The following is a 22,140-nucleotide window of genomic DNA, read 5'->3' on the forward strand; positions in this document are numbered from 1 at the left end:
TTGGGGCTGGTTTCCCGGACACACAGATTAGGCCTTAGTTCTGGACTAAAAACATGACCATGTTTTATTTTATTTATTCCAGGAATATAATTAATCGGTGTCCGGGGAAACCAGCCACTAGCTTTTAAAATCTATTCTAACGTCTCTCCATCTGTCATCATGTTGACTGATGTATCCAGTATGTTGACTGGTGTGTATCCGGCGTGTTGACTGGTGTGTATCCGGCGTGTTGACTGACGTGTATCCGGCGTGTTGACTGACGTGTATCCGGCGTGTTGACTGACGTGTATCCGGCGTGTTGACTGACGTGTATCCGGCGTGTTGACTGACGTGTATCCGGCGTGTTGACTGACGTGTATCCGGCGTGTTGACTGACGTGTATCCGGCGTGTTGACTGACGTGTATCCGGCGTGTTGACTGACGTGTATCCGGCGTGTTGACTGACGTGTATCCGGCGTGTTGACTGGTGTGTATCCGGCGTGTTGACTGGTGTGTAGCCGGCGTGTTGACTGACGTGTAGTCGGCGTGTTGACTGACGTGTATCCGGCGTGTTGACTGACGTGTATCCGGCGTGTTGACTGGCGTGTATCCGGCGTGTTGACTGGCGTGTATCCGGCGTGTTGACTGGCGTGTATCCGGCGTGTTGACTGGTGTGTATCCGGCGTGTTGACTGGCGTGTATCCGGCGTGTTGACTGGCGTGTATCCGGCGTGTTGACTGGCGTGTATCCGGCGTGTTGACTGGCGTGTATCCGGCGTGTTGACTGGCGTGTATCCGGCGGGTTGACTGGCGTGTATCCGGCGGGTTGACTGGCGTGTATCCGGCGGGTTGACTGGCGTGTATCCGGCGGGTTGACTGGCGTGTATCCGGCGGGTTGACTGGCGTGTATCCGGCGGGTTGACTGGCGTGTATCCGGCGGGTTGACTGGCGTGTATCCGGCGTGTGTCCGGCGTGTATCCGGCGTGTGTCCGGCGTGTTGACTGATGTATCCAGGGTGTTGACTGATGTATCCAGCGTGTTGACTGATGTGTCCAGGGTGTTGACTGATGTATCCGGCGTGTTGACTGTGTCTCTGTCTCAACAGGCCATCATGTTGGCTGTGATGAAGAAACTAACTTATGATGAAGAGTACAACTTTGACAACGAGGTAAAAACTTGGAGATTTAAATTGTGGGGGGAGTTGAACATCTTTCTCATTACTCACTATCTCCTTCTCTCTCCCTTCCATCTCTCTCCTTTCTCTCTGTCCATCTCTCTCTCTCTCTCCATCTCTCTCTCCATCTCTCTCTCCATCTCTCTCTCCATCTCTCTCTCTCTCTCTCTCTCTCTCTCCATCTCTCTCTCCATCTCTCTCTCCATCTTTCTCTGTCCACCACTCTCTGTCCATCTCTTCCCCCTCTATCTCTCTGTTCATCTCTCTCCCTTCCATCTCTCTCCTTTCTCTCTGTCCATCTCTCTCTCTCTCTCCATCTCTCTCTCTCTCTCTCTCCATCTCTCTCTCCATCTCTCTCTCCATCTCTCTCTCTCTCTATCTCTATCTCTCTCTCTCTCCATCTTTCTCTGTCCACCACTCTCTGTCCATCTCTTCCCCCTCTATCTCTCTGTTCATCTCTCTCCCTTCTATCTCTCTCTGTCCATCTCTCCCCTCTCTCTCTCCCCTCTCTCTCTGTCCTTCTCTCTCTGTCCTTCTCTCTCTGTCCATCTCTCTCTGTCCATCTCTCTCTGTCCATCTCTCTCTGTCCATCTCCCTCTCTGTCTCTCTATCTCTCTCTCTCAGGGGGAGGATGAAGCGATGTTTGTAGAGTACAGGAAACAGTTAAAGATGCTGTTAGATCGTCTGGCTCAGGTGTCTCCTGAGCTGCTCCTGGAAGCTGTAGGCAGAGTTTTCAACAACACCGTGCAGTAAGACTCCATCTTGTTTTCTTCCTCAATGTCCACCTGTGAAGAACCGTGTACTGATCCTGATTGTGTGTCTCTCAGGCGGTGGCAGACGGCTTCCTTCATGGAGGTGGAGGTGGCCATCAGGCTGCTGTACATGCTGGGAGAGGCTCTGCCTGCTTCACACGGGGCCCACTTCTCTGGGGACACGGCCAAGACCTCCGCCCTGCAGGATATGATGAGAACGGTGAGTTAAACACAGCCGAGACCACCCGGGGTCCCAGGCCTCCACTGACCACCCGGGGTCCCAGTCCCCGCTGACGACCCGGGGTCCAGTCCCCGCTGACGACCCGGGGTCCAGTCCCCGCTGACGACCCGGGGTCCAGTCCCCGCTGACGACCCGGGGTCCAGTCCCCGCTGACGACCCCCCCGGGGCCCAGTCCCCGCTGACGACCCCCCCGGGGCCCAGTCCCCGCTGACGACCCCCCCGGGGCCCAGTCCCCGCTGACGACCCGGGGCCCAGTCCCCGCTGATGACCCCCCCCCCCCCCCGGGGCCCCAGTCCCCGCTGACCACCCGGGTCCAGTCCCCGCTGACCACCCGGGGTCCCAGTCCCCGCTGACCACCCGGGGTCCCAGTCCCCGCTGACCACCCGGGGTCCCAGTCCCCGCTGACGACCCGGGGTCCAGTCCCCGCTGACGACCCCCCCCCCCCCCCCCCCCGGGGCCCCAGTCCCCGCTGACCACCCGGGTCCAGTCCCCGCTGACCACCCGGGGTCCCAGTCCCCGCTGACCACCCGGGGTCCCAGTCCCCGCTGACGACCCGGGGTCCAGTCCCCGCTGACGACCCCCCCCCCCCCCGGGGCCCAGTCCCCGCTGACGCCCCCCCCCGACCCGGGGCCCAGTCCCCGCTGACGACCCGGGGCCCAGTCCCCGCTGACGACCCGGGGCCCAGTCCCCGCTGACGACCCGGGGCCCAGTCCCCGCTGACGACCCGGGGTCCAGTCCCCGCTGACGACCCGGGGTCCCAGTCCCCGCTGACCACCCGGGGTCCCAGTCCCCGCTGACCACCCGGGGTCCCAGTCCCCGCTGACCACCCGGGGTCCCAGTCCCCGCTGACCACCCGGGGTCCCAGTCCCCGCTGACCACCCGGGGTCCCAGTCCCCGCTGACCACCCGGGGTCCCAGTCCCCGCTGACCACCCGGGGCCCCAGTCCCCGCTGACGACCGACCCGGGGCCCCAGTTCCCGCTGACGACCGACCCGGGGCCCCAGTTCCCGCTGACGACCCCCCCCCGGGGCCCCAGTCCCCGCTGACGACCCCTGTTTCTAACGTCTGATATCATGTCCTGTGTTCTCCTCGTCTCCTCAGCTTGTCTCCTCTGGTCTCAGTGGTTACCAACACACATCTGTATCGCTGGAGTTCTTTGAGACGGTGGTTCGTTACGACAAGTTCTTCCTGGTTGAACCGCAGCACATCCCCAATGTCCTGGTTAGTACCGCAGTCGCTGAATCAATCAGCCAATCAGCTCTCTGTTCTACCTTTTAAACGTCGTGTCTTCAGTGTTGAGGAGAGGAGAGTGGAGCCCTGGATAAAGGAGAGGTTTTGTATCAGTGTTGAGGAGAGGAGAGGGACAGTGGACCCCTGGATAAAGGAGAGGTTTTGTATCAGTGTTGAGGAGAGGGACAGTGGAGCCCTGGATAAAGGAGAGGTTTTGTATCAGTGTTGAGGAGAGGGACAGTGGACCCCTGGATAAAGGGGAGGTTTTGTATCAGTGTTGAGGAGAGGAGAGGGACAGTGGAGCCCTGGATAGAGGGGAGGTTTTGTATCAGTGTTGAGGAGAGGAGAGGGACAGTGGACCCCTGGATAAAGGAGAGGTTTTGTATCAGTGTTGAGGAGAGGGACAGTGGAGCCCTGGATAAAGGAGAGGTTTTGTATCAGTGTTGAGGAGAGGGACAGTGGACCCCTGGATAAAGGAGAGGTTTTGTATCAGTGTTGAGGAGAGGAGAGGGACAGTGGACCCCTGGATAAAGGAGAGGTTTTGTATCAGTGTTGAGGAGAGGAGAGGGACAGTGGACCCCTGGATAAAGGAGAGGTTTTGTATCAGTGTTGAGGAGAGGGACAGTGGAGCCCTGGATAAAGGAGAGGTTTTGTATCAGTGTTGAGGAGAGGGACAGTGGACCCCTGGATAAAGGGGAGGTTTTGTATCAGTGTTGAGGAGAGGAGAGGGACAGTGGAGCCCTGGATAGAGGGGAGGTTTTGTATCAGTGTTGAGGAGAGGAGAGGGACAGTGGAGCCCTGGATAGAGGGGAGGTTTTGTATCAGTGTTGAGGAGAGGAGAGGGACAGTGGACCCCTGGATAAAGGAGAGGTTTTGTATCAGTGTTGAGGAGAGGAGAGGGACAGTGGACCCCTGGATAAAGGAGAGGTTTTGTATCAGTGTTGAGGAGAGGGACAGTGGAGCCCTGGATAAAGGAGAGGTTTTGTATCAGTGTTGAGGAGAGGGACAGTGGACCCCTGGATAAAGGAGAGGTTTTGTATCAGTGTTGAGGAGAGGGACAGTGGACCCCTGGATAAAGGAGAGGTTTTGTATCAGTGTTGAGGAGAGAGACAGTGGACACCTGGATAAAGGAGAGGTTTTGTATCAGTGTTGAGGAGAGGGACAGTGGACCCCTGGATAAAGGAGAGGTTTTGTATCAGTGTTGAGGAGAGGAGAGGGACAGTGGAGCCCTGGATAAAGGAGAGGTTTTGTATCAGTGTTGAGGAGAGGGACAGTGGACCCCTGGATAAAGGAGGTTTTGTTCTACTCTGTCCTGTAGATGGCCTTCCTGGACCATCGAGGTCTGAGACACAGCAGTCCTAAAGTCCGCAGCAGAGTGGCCTATCTCTTCTCCCGCTTCGTCAAGACGCTGCAGTAAGTCCAGCTGTCACTGAGCATTACCCAGTGTTCCCAATGGAGCCCTATTCCCTATATAGTACACTACTATAGACCAGGGCCCTATTCCCTATATAGTGGTACTACTATAGACCAGAGCCCTATTCCCTATATAGTGGTACTACTATAGACCAGAGCCCTATTCCCTATATAGTGGTACTACTATAGACCAGGGCCCCTATTCCCTATATAGTACACTACTATAGACCAGAGCCCTATTCCCTATATAGTGGTACTACTATAGACCAGAGCCCTATTCCCTATATAGTACACTACTATAGACCAGAGCCCTATTCCCTATATAGTGGTACTACTATAGACCAGAGCCCTATTCCCTATATAGTGGTACTACTATAGACCAGAGCCCTATTCCCTATATAGTGGTACTACTATAGACCAGGGCCCCTATTCCCTATATAGTGCACTACTATAGACCAGAGCCCTATTCCCTATATAGTGCACTACTTTAGACCAGAGCCCTATTCCCTATATAGTACACTACTATAGACCAGAGCCCTATTCCCTATATAGTGGTACTACTATAGACCAGAGCCCTATTCCCTATATAGTACACTACTATAGACCAGAGCCCTATTCCCTATATAGTACACTACTATAGACCAGAGCCCTATTCCCTATATAGTACACTACTATAGACCAGAGCCCTATTCCCTATATAGTACACTACTATAGACCAGAGCCCTATTCCCTATATAGTACACTACTATAGACCAGGGCCCCTATTCCCTATATAGTACACTACTATAGACCAGAGCCCTATTCCCTATATAGTGGTACTACCATAGACCAGAGCCCTATTCCCTATATAGTGCACTACTATAGACCAGAGCCCTATTCCCTATATAGTGCACTACTATAGACCAGAGCCCTATTCCCTATATAGTGCACTACTATAGACCAGAGCCCTATTCCCTATATAGTGCACTACTATAGACCAGAGCCCTATTCCCTATATAGTGCACTACTATAGACCAGAGCCCTATTCCCTATATAGTACACTACTATAGACCAGAGCCCTATTCCCTATATAGTGCACTACTATAGACCAGGGCCCTATTCCCTATATAGTACACTACTATAGACCAGAGCCCTATTCCCTATATAGTGGCACTACTATAGACCAGAGCCCTATTCCCTATATAGTGCACTACTATAGACCAGAGCCCTATTCCCTATATAGTGCACTACTATAGACCAGAGCCCTATTCCCTATATAGTGGTACTACTATAGACCAGAGCCCTATTCCCTATATAGTGCACTACTATAGACCAGAGCCCTATTCCCTATATAGTGGTACTACTATAGACCAGAGCCCTATTCCCTATATAGTGCACTACTATAGACCAGAGCCCTATTCCCTATATAGAGCACTACTATAGACCAGAGCCCTATTCCCTATATAGTGGTACTACTATAGACCAGGGCCCTATTCCCTATATAGTGCACTACTATAGACCAGAGCCCTATTCCCTATATAGTGCACTACTATAAACCAGAGCCCTATTCCCTATATAGTGGTACTACTATAGACCAGAGCCCTATTCCCTATATAGTGGTACTACTATAGACCAGAGCCCTATTCCCTATATAGTGCACTACTATAGACCAGAGCCCTATTCCCTATATAGTACACTACTATAGACCAGAGCCCTATTCCCTATATAGTGCACTACTATAGACCAGAGCCCTATTCCCTATATAGTGCACTACTATAGACCAGAGCCCTATTCCCTATATAGTGGTACTACTATAGACCAGAGCCCTATTCCCTATATAGTACACTACTATAGACCAGAGCCCTATTCCCTATATAGTACACTACTATAGACCAGAGCCCTATTCCCTATATAGTACACTACTATAGACCAGGGCCCTATTCCCTATATAGTGCACTACTATAGACCAGGGCCCTATTCCCTATATAGAGCACTACTATAGACCAGAGCCCTATTCCCTATATAGTGCACTACTATAGACCAGAGCCCTATTCCCTATATAGTGCACTACTATAGACCAGAGCCCTATTCCCTATATAGTACACTACTATAGACCAGAGCCCTATTCCCTATATAGTGGTACTACTATACATATTCTATTTACAGTAATAGATCTAGAAGGTTCTTTGAGTTTGACCCCAACCCGGCCCTCTGTTTACAGTAATAGATCTAGAAGGTTCTTTGTGTTTGACCCCAACCCTGCCCTCTGTTTACAGTAATAGATCTGGAAGGTTCTTTGTGTTTGACCCCTAACCCTGCCCTATGTTGTTTACTCTGTTGCCAGTAAACACATGAACTCCTTCATTGAAGACATCCTGTCCAGGATACAGGACCTGCTGGAGCTGGCTCCTCCTGTAAGTTACCTCTCCCCTCAAATACATTACCCTCTGCCCATTACCCTCTGCCCATTACCCTCTACCCTCTGCCCATCACCCTCTGCCCATCACCCTCTGCCCATTACCCTCTGCCCATTACCCTCTGCCCATTACCCTCTGCCCATTACCCTCTATACATTACCCTCTATACATTACCCTCTACCCTCTACCCATTACCCTCCACCCATTACCCTCTACACATTACCCTCTGCCCATTACCCTCTGCCCATTACCCTCTGCCCATTACCCTCTGCCCATTACCCTCTGCCCATTACCCTCTACCCATTACCCTCTACCCATTACCCTCTACCCATTACCCGTTACCCGTTACCCGTTACCCTCTACCCGTTACCCTCTACCCGTTACCCTCTACCCGTTACCCGTTACCCATTACCCTCTACCCATTACCCGTTACCCTCTACCCGTTACCCTCTACCCGTTACCCTCTACCCGTTACCCTCTACCCATTACCCTCTATATACATGACCCTCTACAGACCTGCTGGAGCTGGCTCCTCCTGTAAGTTACCTCTCCCCTCTATACATTACCCTCTATACATTACCCTCTATCCATTACCCTCTACAGCATCTCTTCACTGACCTACCTTACCCTCCATACATTATCCTCCCTCTGTCCTGACCTTCAGTCCCCTCCGTACATTATCCTCCCTCTGCACTGACCTACCTTACCCTCCGTACATTATCCTCCCTCTCCACTGACCTACCTTACCCTCCGTACATTATCCTCCCTCTCCACTGACCTACCTTACCCTCCGTACATTATCCTCCCTCTCCACTGACCTACCTTACCCTCCGTACATTATCCTCCCTCTGCACTGACCTACCTTACCCTCTATACATTATCCTCCCTCTCCACTGACCTACCTTACCCTCCGTACATTATCCTCCCTCTGCACTGACCTTCAGTCCCCTCCGTACATTATCCTCCCTCTCCACTGACCTACCTTACCCTCCATACATTATCCTCCCTCTGCACTGACCTACCTTACCCTCCATACATTATCCTCCCTCTGCACTGACCTACCTTACCCTCTATACATTATCCTCCCTCTGCACTGACCTACCTTACCCTCCATACATTATCCTCCCTCTGCACTGACCTACCTTACCCTCCATACATTATCCTCCCTCTGCACTGACCTACCTTACCCTCTATACATTATCCTCCCTCTGCACTGACCTACCTTACCCTCTATACATTATCCTCCCTCTCCACTGACCTACCTTACCCTCCATACATTATCCTCCCTCTGTCCTGACCTACCTTACCCTCATACATTATCCTCCCTCTGCATTGACCTACCTTACCCTCCATACATTATCCTCCCTCTGTACTGACCTTCAGTCCCCTCCCCGTGTGCACCTCAGGAGAACGGTTTCCCAGCGCTGCTGACCAGCGATGACCAGCTGTTTATATTTGAGACGGCGGGGGTGTTGATCGTCCACGGAGAGAGTCCCGCCGAGAGGAAGCAGGCTCTGATGAGATCGCTGTTGACCCCGCTGATCGATGCTTTCCGTCTGCTGCTCGCCAAACTGGCCTCGGAGAGGGAGGAGGAGAGGCAGGCCGCGCTGGCAGACTGTCTCAGTCACGCTGTTGGCTTCGCTAGGTAAATATACCAACGCTAACACCTAATATACACACACTGACCCCCTAATATACACTGACCCCCTAATATACACTGACCCCCTAATATACACTGACCCCCTAATATACACACACTGACCCCCCTAATATACACTGACCCCTAATATACACTGACCCCCTAATATACACACACTGACCCCCTAATATACACTGACCCCTAATATACACTGACCCCCTAATATACACACACTGACCCCCTAATATACACACACTGACCCCTAATATACACTGACCCCTAATATACACACACTGACCCCTAATATACACACACTGACCCCTAATATACACACACTGACCCCCTAATATACACTGACCCCTAATATACACACACTGACCCCCTAATATACACACACTGACCCCCTAATATACACTGACCCCTAATATACACACACTGACCCCCTAATATACACACACTGACCCCCTAATATACACACACTGACCCCTAATATACACACTGACCCCTAATATACACACACTGACCCCCTAATATACACTGACCCCTAATATACACTGACCCCCTAATATACACTGACCCCCTAATATACCAACACTGACCACCTAATATACCAACACTGACCCCCTAATATACACACTGACCCCCTAATATACACACTGACCCCCTAATATACACTGACCCCCTAATATACACACACTGACCCCCTAATATACACTGACCCCCTAATATACACACACTGACCCCCTAATATACACTGACCCCCTAATATACACACACTGACCCCCTAATATACACACACTGACCCCCTAATATACACTGACCCCCTAATATACACACACTGACCCCCTAATATACACTGACCCCTAATATACACACACTGACCCCCTAATATACACACACTGACCCCCTAATATACACACACTGACCCCTAATATACACACAGACCCCTAATATACACACACTGACCCCCTAATATACACTGACCCCTAATATACACTGACCCCCTAATATACACTGACCCCCTAATATACCAACACTGACCCCCTAATATACCAACACTGACCCCCTAATATACACACTGACCCCCTAATATACACACTGACCCCCTAATATACACACTGACCCCCTAATATACACTGACCCCCTAATATACACTGACCCCCTAATATACACTGACCCCCTAATATACACACACTGACCCCCTAATATACACTGACCCCCTAATATACACACACTGACCCCCTAATATACACACACTGACCCCCTAATATACACTGACCCCCTAATATACACACACTACCCCCTGGTATACACTGACCCCCTAATATACACTGACCCCCTAATATACATACACTGACCCCCTAATATACAAACACTGACCCCCTAATATACAAACACTGACCCCCTAATATACCTACACTGACCCCCTAATATACCAACACTGACCCCCTAATATACCAACACTGACCCCCTAATATACCAACACTGACCCCCTAATATACCAACACTGACCCCCTAATATACCAACACTGACCCCCTAATATACCAACACTGACCCCCTAATATACCAACACTGACCCCCTAATATACCAACACTGACCCCCTAATATACCAACACTGACCCCCTAATATACCAACACTGACCCCCTAATATACCCACACTGACCCCCTAATATACCCACACTGACCCCCTAATATACCCACACTGACCCCCTAATATACCCACACTGACCCCCTAATATACACACACTGACCCCCTAATATACACACACTGACCCCCTAATATACCCACACTGACCCCCTAATATACCCACATTGACCCCCTAATATACCAACACTGACCCCCTAATATACCAACACTGACCCCCTAATATACCAACACTGACCGCCTAATATACACTGACCCTCTCTCTCCCTCTAGTCGTACCAGTAAGGCGTTCAGCAACAAGCAGACAGTGAAGCAGTGTGGATGTTCGGAGGTCTACAGAGACTGTCTGCAGACCTTCCTGCCTGCGCTGAGCTGTCCCGTCCAGAGGGGGTCGCTGCGGAGCGCCGTCCGCTCTTTCCTCCACCGCATGATCATCTGTCTGGAAGAAGAGGTCCTGCCCTTCGTCCCGGCGGCATCAGAACACATGCTGAAGGACTGTGAGGCCAAAGACCTGCAGGAGTTTATACCCCTCATCAGTCAGATTACTGCCAAGTTCAAGGTAACTCAGGGACCCAAACACACAGTTACACTGAACATCTGGGGGCTGGTTTCCTGGACTCAGGTTGGATCTCCATAAGGAAGGGTTTTAGTTCAGGACTAAGATTAATCTGTCCAGGAAACCTGTCCTTAAAATATATCTATGGTAGGGGACTGACTGCTAAACAGCCAAGCTAAAAGGGTTACGTTTAGGGTTAGCTAACGTTAGGGACAGTCTATGCCCCCATTCCCTGGACCAGGTGTCTCTGGTCCCGTCTCTCTCGCCTCCCCAGGACCAGCTGTCTCTGGTCCTGCAGCAGGTATTCATGCCTCTGGTCCTCTCTCTCTCCTCCCCCGGACCAGGTATTCATGCCTCTGGTCCTCTCTCTCTCTCTCCTCTCCAGGACCAGGTATTCATGCCTCTGGTCCTCTCTCTCTCTCTCCTCCCCCGGACCAGGTATTCATGCCTCTGGTCCTCTCTCTCTCTCTCCTCTCCAGGACCAGGTATTCATGCCTCTGGTCCTCTCTCTCTCTCTCTCTCCTCTCCAGGACCAGGTATTCATGCCTCGGGTCCTCTCTCTCTCTCTCTCCTCTCCAGGACCAGGTATCTCCGTTCCTGCAGCAGGTATTCATGTCTCTGGTCCTCCCTCTCTCTCTCCTCTCCAGGACCAGGTATTCATGCCTCTTGTCCTCTCTCTGTCTCTCTCCTCTCCAGGACCAGGTATCTCCGTTCCTGCAGCAGGTATTCATGCCTCTGGTCCTCTCTCTCCTCTCCAGGACCAGGTATCTCCGTTCCTGCAGCAGGTATTCATGCCTCTGGTCCTCTCTCTCCTCTCCAGGACCAGGTATCTCCGTTCCTGCAGCAGGTATTCATGCCTCTGGTCCTCTCTGTCTCTCTCCTCTCCAGGACCAGGTATCTCCGTTCCTGCAGCAGGTATTCATGCCTCTGGTCCTCTGTCTCTCTCCTCTCCAGGACCAGGTATCTCCGTTCCTGCAGCAGGTATTCATGCCTCTGGTCCTCTCTGTCTCTCTCCTCTCCAGGACCAGGTATCTCCGTTCCTGCAGCAGGTATTCATGCCTCTGGTCCTCTCTCTCTCTCCTCTCCAGGACCAGGTATCTCCGTTCCTGCAGCAGGTATTCATGCCTCTGGTCCTCTCTCTCTCTCCTCTCCAGGACCAGGTATTCATGCCGCTGGTCCTCTCTCTCTCTCTCCTCTCCAGGACCAGGTATCTCCGTTCCTGCAGCAGGTATTCATGCCTCTGGTCCTCTCTCTCCTCTCCAGGACCAGGTATCTCCGTTCCTGCAGCAGGTATTCATGCCGCTGGTCCTCTCTCTCTCTCTCCTCTCCAGGACCAGGTATCTCCGTTCCTGCAGCAGGTATTCATGCCTCTGGTCCTCTCTCTCTCTCCTCTCCAGGACCAGGTATTCATGCCTCTGGTCCTCTCTGTCTCTCTCTCTCCTCTCCAGGACCAGGTATCTCCGTTCCTGCAGCAGGTATTCATGCCTCTGGTCCTCTCTGTCTCTCTCCTCTCCAGGACCAGGTATCTCCGTTCCTGCAGCAGGTATTCATGCCTCTGGTCCTCTCTCTCTCTCCTCTCCAGGACCAGGTATCTCCGTTCCTGCAGCAGGTATTCATGCCTCTGGTCCTCTCTCTCCTCTCCAGGACCAGGTATCTCCGTTCCTGCAGCAGGTATTCATGCCTCTGGTCCTCTCTGTCTCTCTCTCTCCTCTCCAGGACCAGGTATCTCCGTTCCTGCAGCAGGTATTCATGCCTCTGGTCCTCTCTGTCTCTCTCTCTCCTCTCCAGGACCAGGTATCTCCGTTCCTGCAGCAGGTATTCATGCCTCTGGTCCTCTCTCTCTCTCCTCTCCAGGACCAGGTATCTCCGTTCCTGCAGCAGGTATTCATGCCTCTGGTCCTCTCTCTCTCTCTCCTCTCCAGGACCAGGTATCTCCGTTCCTGCAGCAGGTATTCATGCCTCTGGTCCTCTCTCTCCTCTCCAGGACCAGGTATCTCCGTTCCTGCAGCAGGTATTCATGCCTCTGGTCCTCTCTGTCTCTCTCTCTCCTCTCCAGGACCAGGTATCTCCGTTCCTGCAGCAGGTATTCATGCCTCTGGTCCTCTCTGTCTCTCTCTCTCCTCTCCAGGACCAGGTATCTCCGTTCCTGCAGCAGGTATTCATGCCTCTGGTCCTCTCTCTCTCTCCTCTCCAGGACCAGGTATCTCCGTTCCTGCAGCAGGTATTCATGCCTCTGGTCCTCTCTCTCTCTCTCCTCTCCAGGACCAGGTATCTCCGTTCCTGCAGCAGGTATTCATGCCTCTGGTCCTGGCCATCTTTGAGGTGTTGTGTCGTCCTGCTGAGGACAACGACCAGGCAGCAGCCCTGGAGAAACAGATGTTACGGAGGAGCTACTTTACCTTCATACAGACGATAACCTCCAGCGGGATGAACCAAGTCCTGGCCAACCAGGGTGAGTACTGTGTGGTTCCTCAGGGTTCTGAGTGTGTGTTCTGTTACCCAGGTGTTGAGAACATTAAGTGGGTTCTAAGTGTGTGTGTGCTGTGATTCCTCAGCTATAAATATTTTGTTGTGTGGTTCTAAGTGTGTGGTTCTCTAGGGTTCTAGGTGTGTGTTTGTGGTGCGATTCCTCAGCTATAAATATGTTGTTGTGTGGTTCTCCGGGGTTCTAAGTGTGTGGTTCTCCAGGGTTCTAGGTGTGTGGTTCTCCAGGGTTCTAGGTGTGTGGTTCTCCAGGGTTCTAGGTGTGTGGTTCTCCAGGGTTCTAGGTGTGTGGTTCTCCAGGGTTCTAATTGTGTGTGGTGCGATTCCTCAGCTATAAATATTTTGTGTGGTTCTCCAGGGTTCTAAGTGTGTGTGGTGCGATTCCTCAGCTATAAATATTTTGTGTGGTTCTCCAGGGTTCTAAGTGTGTGTGTGTGTGGTGTGATTCCTCAGCTATAAATATTTAGTCGTGTGGTTCTCCAGGGTTCTAAGTGTGTGGTTCCTCCCACCAGGTGTTGAGAACATAGAGCGTGTTCTGTTCACCATCATCCAGGGAGCTGTCGATTTCCCCGATCCCATCGCCCAGAAGACCTGCTTCATCGTTCTCTCCAAGCTGGTGGAACTCTGGGGTGAGAAGAACGATACCTCCCGTAAACGGACCATCTGTCCGCTGCTGTTGATCCGTCCAGACAGAAATGGACCGTGGAGACGGATGGGAACAATTTGTTCTAGAAACATGACCAGCAAGATATTAGTTTAATGTTTTTTTGTTGTTGTCTTGGACTGGGTTGTATTCACTAGGAACCTTTTTTGGGCTGAAACGGGCAGGGACTTTGCTGAATTTATCCAAATAGAAACTCTTGTTTTCATTGTAAAACATTTTTTTTTGCTACGTTTTGGCGCTAATGAATACACCCCTGGTGTAAAAGTGAAACGTTTTGAACTGGGACTGATTTTGTTGTTTGTTTGTTTGTCCTTCAGGAGGTAAAGACGGTATGGCTGGGTTCCCAGACTTCATCTATAAACACATCGTCCCAGCATGCTTCCTGGCTCCTCTCAAACCATCCTTTGATCTCACAGACGCTCAGACAGTCCTGGTGAGTACCTGGAACCAGATTATTATCACAGACACCGTATCTCTTTACAAAACAAACTCAAAAGTAGTTTTGTTTTGTGTTTTTTCCCCCAGACGTTGTCAGAATGTGCGCTCACGTTGAAAATGATTCATCTCAGAAGAGTAAGTAACCACTTTTTCGGTTTCCTTCATAACGTTTGTCTCGTTTGACAACTTGATCGATCTTGAACTTGTTTGTCGTCATGTTTTGTACTTCCTGGTCGGCAGGGTCCGGAGTTTATCCAGTACCTCCAACAGGAGTACCTTCCTTCTCTACAGGTGTCACCTGAAATCACACAGGTACCGCTGTCTCATAACCAGACAAATCACAGCTGAAGCCGGTACGGATGTGTAACCTTTTTTTTGGTTCTGTAACACTCCTCCTCATCCTCCTCCTCTTCCTCTCACAGGAAGTGTGTCAAGTGCTTCAGCAGCCAGACGCCAAGGTCCTCAAAAACTACATGAAGGTCGGTAGTCAGCTGGTTGTTGCCTTAGAAACATCTCCACTCAGTAACCTGTGTCTTGGTACTAGCGATAACATCTGACAAGAGTCTCTCTCATCTCTCTGTCTCGTCTCTGTCTCTCTCTGTCTCTCTCTCTCTGTCTCTCTGTCTCGTCTCTCTGTCTCTCTGTCTCGTCTCTCTGTCTCGTCTCTCTGTCTCGTCTCTGTCTCGTCTCTCTGTCTCGTCTCTGTCTCTCTGTCTCTGTCTCTCTGTCTCTCTGTCTCTGTCTCTGTCTCTCTGTCTCTGTCTCTCTGTCTCGTCTCTCTGTCTCTGTCTCTCTGTCTCTGTCTCTCTGTCTCTGTCTCTCTGTCTCTGTCTCTCTGTCTCTGTCTCTCTGTCTCTCTGTCTCTCTGTCTCTCTGTCTCGCTGTCTCTCTGTCTCTCTGTCTCTGTCTCTCTGTCTCGTCTCTGTCTCTGTCTCTCCACAGGCTTTCTTTCAGCGAGCCAAACTGTAAATACGAACTGAACTGGAAGGATTGAGAGAGAGGACACTGGGAACGAAGAGGAGACTGGTAGTGAGATAGTACCAGTCACTACGGACAGTCGGACAGAGAGACGGACAGACGGACGGAGAGACAGATCATAAAGACGGACGGGGAGAGATCTTAAAGACGGAGAGCTTAGCATAAAGAGGGACCTTAGCACTTCTGAAGGTAACTGCCTAACCACGCCCATCCTGTCCACGTGGGAGGGAACGGAGCCAAGACACACGGACACGAGTGGTCAAGGAGGCTTTCACTGGGGGTGACCACACCCCCCTCCCCTCCCCTTCCACTGATCCAGGCCCAATCAAGGACGTGCTCTCCATCTGGGGCGGCACCCTGGTCAAGTGGAAGATGTGATTGGTTGGATTCTCTGCGAGACAGGAAGTAAACTAGAGTATAGAAGGGAGGTTTATGGAACGAGGCTTCCATAGTAGAATATCAATTATCGATTTAACAGGTCTGAAGCTTCCTCTTTCTGTTGGTAATGATCCAACAATGACCTGAACACAATTTAGGATTTATTAGTTTAAAAATAGTTTTTTTGTTGTTTTTTTTAAAACGTTTTCAAGATGTCTTTGATTTGAGTGGTTGAACGTGCAGGTTGTGTTTCTCTGCCCTGTGAATGAATTGATGGACAGAATAAAACGGCTGGTGGATTGATATTTTTTCTAGGTTTTTATGTTGTGGAAGAAATGGAGCGGTTGGGGGTTAGGATGTGTTTTAGTTTGACGTGACGTACTGGGCAGACCGCTGTAACGGTGGATAATACGCTGCTGGTTTATTCTGCATTTACTTTATCTTCTGTTCCAGTTGTACCCCCCCCCCCTGTCCCTCAGAACGTTGTAAAATAATCCCTCAGAACGTTGTAAAATAATCCCTCAGAACGTTGTACCCCTGTCCCTCAGAACGTTGTCAGGATGTCGTCCCTCAGAACGTCCCTCAGAACGTTGTCTGGTTGTCCCTCAGAATGTTGTAAAATAATCCCTCAGAACGTTGTCAGGTTGTCGTAAGGTACCCCTGTCCCTCAGAACGTTGTCAGGACGTCCCTCAGAACGTTGTCAGGACGTCCCTCAGAACGTTGTAAAATAATCCCTCAGAACGTTGTCAGGACGTCCCTCAGAACGTTGTCAGGACGTCCCTCAGAACGTTGTCAGGACGTCCCTCAGAACGTTGTCTGGACGTCCCTCAGAACGTTGTCTGGACGTCCCTCAGAACGTTGTCTGGACGTCCCTCAGAACGTTGTCTGGACGTCCCTCAGAACGTTGTCTGGACGTCCCTCAGAACGTTGTCTGGACGTCCCTCAGAACGTTGTCAGGACGTCCCTCAGAACGTTGTCTGGACGTCCTGAGAACATCAGGGCCTAAATTCCCCTGGTGTTTCAGTAGGAGTGCTGATGGACGACGTAACGCATAAGAAGAGGTTTAGACGGCTTCTAGATCAGATGAGCTTTGTGAACACGGTTCTCCTCTCCCCTCAGATCAGATGAGCTTTGTGAACACGGTTCTCCTCTCCCCTCAGATCAGATGAGCTTTGTGAACACGGTTCTCCTCTCCCCTCAGATCAGATGAGCTTTGTGAACACGGTTCTCCTCTCCCCTCAGATCAGATGAGCTTTGTGAACACGGTTCTCCTCTCCCCTCAGATCAGATGAGCTTTGTGAACACGGTTCTCCTCTCCCCTCAGATCAGATGAGCTTTGTGAACACGGTTCTCCTCTCCCCTCAGATCAGATGAGCTTTGTGAACACGGTTCTCCTCAGATCAGATGAGCTTTGTGAACACGGTTCTCCTCAGATCAGATGAGCTTTGTGAACACGGTTCTCCTCAGATCAGATGAGCTTTGTGAACACGGTTCTCCTCTCCCCTCAGATCAGATGAGCTTTGTGAACACGGTTCTCCTCTCCCCTCAGATCAGATGAGCTTTGTGAACACGGTTCTCCTCTCCCCTCAGATCAGATGAGCTTTGTGAACACGGTTCTCCTCTCCCCTCAGATCAGATGAGCTTTGTGACACGGTTCTCCTCTCCCCTCAGATCAGATGAGCTTTGTGAACACGGTTCTCCTCTCCCCTCAGATCAGATCAGCTTTGTGAACACGGTTCTCCTCTCCCCTCAGATCAGATGAGCTTTGTGAACACGGTTCTCCTCAGATCAGATGAGCTTTGTGAACACGGTTCTCCTCTCCCCTCAGATCAGATGAGCTTTGTGAACACGGTTCCCCTCAGATCAGATGAGCTTTGTGAACACGGTTCTCCTCTCCCCTCAGATCAGATGTGCTTTGTGAACACGGTTCTCCTCTCCCCTCAGATCAGATGAGCTTTGTGAACACGGTTCTCCTCTCCCCTCAGATCAGATGAGCTTTGTGAACACGGTTCTCCTCTCCCCTCAGATCAGATGAGCTTTGTGAACACGGTTCTCCTCAGATCAGATGAGCTTTGTGAACACGGTTCTCCTCAGATCAGATGAGCTTTGTGAACACGGTTCTCCTCAGATCAGATGAGCTTTGTGAACACGGTTCTCCTCAGATCAGATGAGCTTTGTGAACACGGTTCTCCTCAGATCAGATGAGCTTTGTGAACACGGTTCTCCTCAGATCAGATGAGCTTTGTGAACACGGTTCTCCTCTCCCCTCAGATCAGATGAGCTTTGTGAACACGGTTCTCCTCTCCCCTCAGATCAGATGAGCTTTGTGAACACGGTTCTCCTCAGATCAGATGAGCTTTGTGAACACGGTTCTCCTCAGATCAGATGAGCTTTGTGAACACGGTTCTCCTCAGATCAGATGAGCTTTGTGAACACGGTTCTCCTCAGATCAGATGAGCTTTGTGAACACGGTTCTCCTCAGATCAGATGAGCTTTGTGAACACGGTTCTCCTCAGATCAGATGAGCTTTGTGAACACGGTTCTCCTCTCCCCTCAGATCAGATGAGCTTTGTGAACACGGTTCTCCTCTCCCCTCAGATCAGATCAGCTTTGTGAACACGGTTCTCCTCTCCCCTCAGATCAGATGAGCTTTGTGAACACGGTTCTCCTCAGATCAGATGAGCTTTGTGAACACGGTTCTCCTCAGATCAGATGAGCTTTGTGAACACGGTTCTCCTCTCCCCTCAGATCAGATGAGCTTTGTGAACACGGTTCTCCTCAGATCAGATGAGCTTTGTGAACACGGTTCTCCTCAGATCAGATGAGCTTTGTGAACACGGTTCTCCTCTCTCCTCAGATCAGATGAGCTTTGTGAACACGGTTCTCCTCAGATCAGATGAGCTTTGTGAACACGGTTCTCCTCAGATCAGATGAGCTTTGTGAACACGGTTCTCCTCAGATCAGATGAGCTTTGTGAACACGGTTCTCCTCAGATCAGATGAGCTTTGTGAACACGGTTCTCCTCAGATCAGATGAGCTTTGTGAACACGGTTCTCCTCAGATCAGATGAGCTTTGTGAACACGGTCCTCCTCTCCCCTCAGATCAGATGAGCTTTGTGAACACGGTTCTCCTCTCCCCTCAGATCAGATGAGCTTTGTGAACACGGTTCTCCTCTCCCCTCAGATCAGATGAGCTTTGTGAACACGGTTCTCCTCTCCCCTCAGATCAGATGAGCTTTGTGAACACGGTTCTCCTCTCCCCTCAGATCAGATGAGCTTTGTGAACACGGTTCTCCTCTCCCCTCAGATCAGATGAGCTTTGTGAACACGGTTCTCCTCTCCCCTCAGATCATATGAGCTTTGTGAACACGGTTCTCCTCAGATCAGATGAGCTTTGTGAACACGGTTCTCCTCAGATCAGATGAGCTTTGTGAACACGGTTCTCCTCAGATCAGATGAGCTTTGTGAACACGGTTCTCCTCAGATCAGATGAGCTTTGTGAACACGGTTCTCCTCAGATCAGATGAGCTTTGTGAACACGGTTCTCCTCTCCCCTCAGATCAGATGAGCTTTGTGAACACGGTTCTCCTCTCCCCTCAGATCAGATGAGCTTTGTGAACACGGTTCTCCTCTCCCCTCAGATCAGATGAGCTTTGTGAACACGGTTCTCCTCTCCCCTCAGATCAGATGAGCTTTGTGAACACGGTTCTCCTCTCCCCTCAGATCAGATGAGCTTTGTGAACACGGTTCTCCTCTCCCCTCAGATCAGATGAGCTTTGTGAACACGGTTCTCCTCTCCCCTCAGATCAGATCAGCTTTGTGAACACGGTTCTCCTCTCCCCTCAGATCAGATGAGCTTTGTGAACACGGTTCTCCTCTCCCCTCAGATCAGATGAGCTTTGTGAACACGGTTCTCCTCAGATCAGATGAGCTTTGTGAACACGGTTCTCCTCAGATCAGATGAGCTTTGTGAACACGGTTCTCCTCAGATCAGATGAGCTTTGTGAACACGGTTCTCCTCAGATCAGATGAGCTTTGTGAACACGGTTCTCCTCTCCCCTCAGATCAGATGAGCTTTGTGAACACGGTTCTCCTCAGATCAGATGAGCTTTGTGAACACGGTTCTCCTCTCCCCTCAGATCAGATGAGCTTTGTGAACACGGTTCTCCTCAGATCAGATGAGCTTTGTGAACACGGTTCTCCTCTCCCCTCAGATCAGATGAGCTTTGTGAACACGGTTCTCCTCTCCCCTCAGATCAGATGAGCTTTGTGAACACGGTTCTCCTCTCCCCTCAGATCAGATGAGCTTTGTGAACACGGTTCTCCTCTCCCCTCAGATCAGATGAGCTTTGTGAACACGGTTCTCCTCTCCCCTCAGATCAGATGAGCTTTGTGAACACGGTTCTCCTCTCCCCTCAGATCAGATGAGCTTTGTGAACACGGTTCTCCTCAGTCCCCTCAGAAGAACAGGACCTGGTTTAACAAACGTCTGTTTTGTTCTCTGATGTTTAGATCACATGTCAGGAACTGTATCTCGGTGGGGGTGGGGCTTAACAGAAGGTCCACTACAGGGCCCTGGTCAACACTATATGGGGAATAGGGGGGAGATGGAGGGCGGCCATTTTGTGACTGAGCGAAGTCATCCACTGCACCTTCAACTGGAGAAATCTGGAGCAGACAGACGTGCGAAGTGTTTACCTCGGTGTTCGTTACAACACCGTCACTTTCAGAAGGAATTAAGGACTTTACAAGTGGATCAAAATGTAAATATGTTTTTTTTTTTGTTTTTTTTAAAGAAGGAAATATGTTTGGATGTAAATAAATTAGTTTCATTGTTTAGTGTTTTTGTTTTGACCTTTTCTGAAAAGATCTAATATTAAAGTTTAGTCGGTTATAAGATAAAGGCTTGAGAAACATGATCCATTTATGAACTGACTTTAAACCAGACAACGGTATTTTATACCCAACTATTACTGACCATTCAGCTTGACGAATGTGATAATGCAAAACCTGCCTGTTTAAATACATACTGAACAAAAACAATGTCAATGATTTTAACTGAGTTACAGTTCATTTAAGGAAATCAGTCCATTGAAATAGTTATTAAGCCCTAATCTATGGATTTCACAAGACTGGGCCCCGGCCATGGGAGGGTACCCACTTAGGTGCCAGGCCCAGCCAATCAGAATGAGTTTTTCCCCCCACAGAAGGGCTTCATTACAGACAGAAATACTCCTCAGCACCCTCCCTCTGGCGATCCCGCAGGTGAAGAAACCGGATGTGGAGGACCTGGGCTGGCGTGGTTTCACCTGGTCAGCAGTTGAGGCCGGTTGGACGGTCTCCCAAATTCACGATCTGGTGGACATTCCTGCAGTCAGGGTGCCAACTGCACGCTCCCTCAACTTGAGACCTCTGTGGCCGTTGTGTTGACAAAACTGAATGTTTTAGTGGCCTTTTGTCCCCAGCACAAGGTGCACCTGTGTAATGTTCATGCTGTTTAGTCAGGTGGATGGATTATCAAGGAGAAATGTTCACTAAAAAGGGACGTAAACATTTTGCTTGTATGGAACATTTCTGGGATCTTTTATTTCATCTCCTCCCAGGGACCAACATGTTCCGTGTCGTTGCTCCTGAGTTATGTTCTACCGTAGTGTTGAAGTGTTGAGTTATGGTCAGACTAATGGATATCCCAGACAGCTTACCTCCAGACCAGACTAATGGATATTCAGATATGATCCCAGACAGCTTACCTCCAGACCAGACTAATGGATATTCAGATATGATCCCAGACAGCTTACCTCCAGACCAGACTAATGGATATTCAGATATGATCCTAGACAGCTTACCTCCAGACCAGACTAATGGGTATTCAGATATGATCCTAGACAGCTTACCTCCAAACCAGACTAATGGATATTTACATAAATGTGATCCAGACTGGATCTAATGTGGTGTTGGAAAAACAGAACTGATCAACCAGGACCGGCGAGAGACCAAAGGCCACCCAGAACCAGGACCGGCTGTGGGGAGAAACCACCCATCAAATGTTTGGCAGACTGGAGAAAACACTGCACATTTAAGAGATATTTATGCCAGTTGAGGTAATTTGTTCATCCTGTATTGAGCTGTCTTCATGTTGATTTATGTTTTTGATGAACCAATAAAGTGTTT

General features: G+C 50.4%; 1 protein-coding gene and 1 long non-coding RNA gene across 2 annotated transcripts in view; one reads left to right on the forward strand and one right to left on the reverse strand.

Moving 5' to 3' along the window:
* The window catches only part of xpot (exportin, tRNA (nuclear export receptor for tRNAs)), a 53,748-nt gene extending 37,475 nt beyond the window's left edge, over positions 1 to 16,273 (forward strand). The window contains exons 13-27 of the mRNA XM_029743897.1: positions 1,084 to 1,146; positions 1,777 to 1,901; positions 1,980 to 2,124; positions 3,246 to 3,365; positions 4,693 to 4,787; positions 7,111 to 7,180; positions 8,590 to 8,828; positions 10,744 to 11,029; positions 13,289 to 13,478; positions 14,023 to 14,139; positions 14,492 to 14,607; positions 14,700 to 14,747; positions 14,853 to 14,924; positions 15,035 to 15,091; positions 15,555 to 16,273. Of these exons, the coding sequence (XP_029599757.1) occupies positions 1,084 to 1,146; positions 1,777 to 1,901; positions 1,980 to 2,124; positions 3,246 to 3,365; positions 4,693 to 4,787; positions 7,111 to 7,180; positions 8,590 to 8,828; positions 10,744 to 11,029; positions 13,289 to 13,478; positions 14,023 to 14,139; positions 14,492 to 14,607; positions 14,700 to 14,747; positions 14,853 to 14,924; positions 15,035 to 15,091; positions 15,555 to 15,581 (1,770 nt within the window). The 3' untranslated portion in view covers positions 15,582 to 16,273. The remainder of the gene's footprint in view (positions 1 to 1,083; positions 1,147 to 1,776; positions 1,902 to 1,979; positions 2,125 to 3,245; positions 3,366 to 4,692; positions 4,788 to 7,110; positions 7,181 to 8,589; positions 8,829 to 10,743; positions 11,030 to 13,288; positions 13,479 to 14,022; positions 14,140 to 14,491; positions 14,608 to 14,699; positions 14,748 to 14,852; positions 14,925 to 15,034; positions 15,092 to 15,554) is intronic.
* A 5,283-nt stretch (positions 16,274 to 21,556) lies between these two features.
* LOC115182284 (uncharacterized) lies at positions 21,557 to 21,947 on the reverse strand. Its single transcript, XR_003873703.1, has 2 exons — positions 21,720 to 21,947; positions 21,557 to 21,671 (listed from the first exon to the last, which is right to left on the reverse strand). It is a non-coding gene; the product is annotated as an uncharacterized LOC115182284 (long non-coding RNA).
* Positions 21,948 to 22,140: the final 193 nt, after the last annotated feature.

Source organism: Salmo trutta, unplaced genomic scaffold (genome assembly GCF_901001165.1).
Source record: "Salmo trutta unplaced genomic scaffold, fSalTru1.1, whole genome shotgun sequence".
NCBI lineage: Eukaryota > Metazoa > Chordata > Actinopteri > Salmoniformes > Salmonidae > Salmo > Salmo trutta.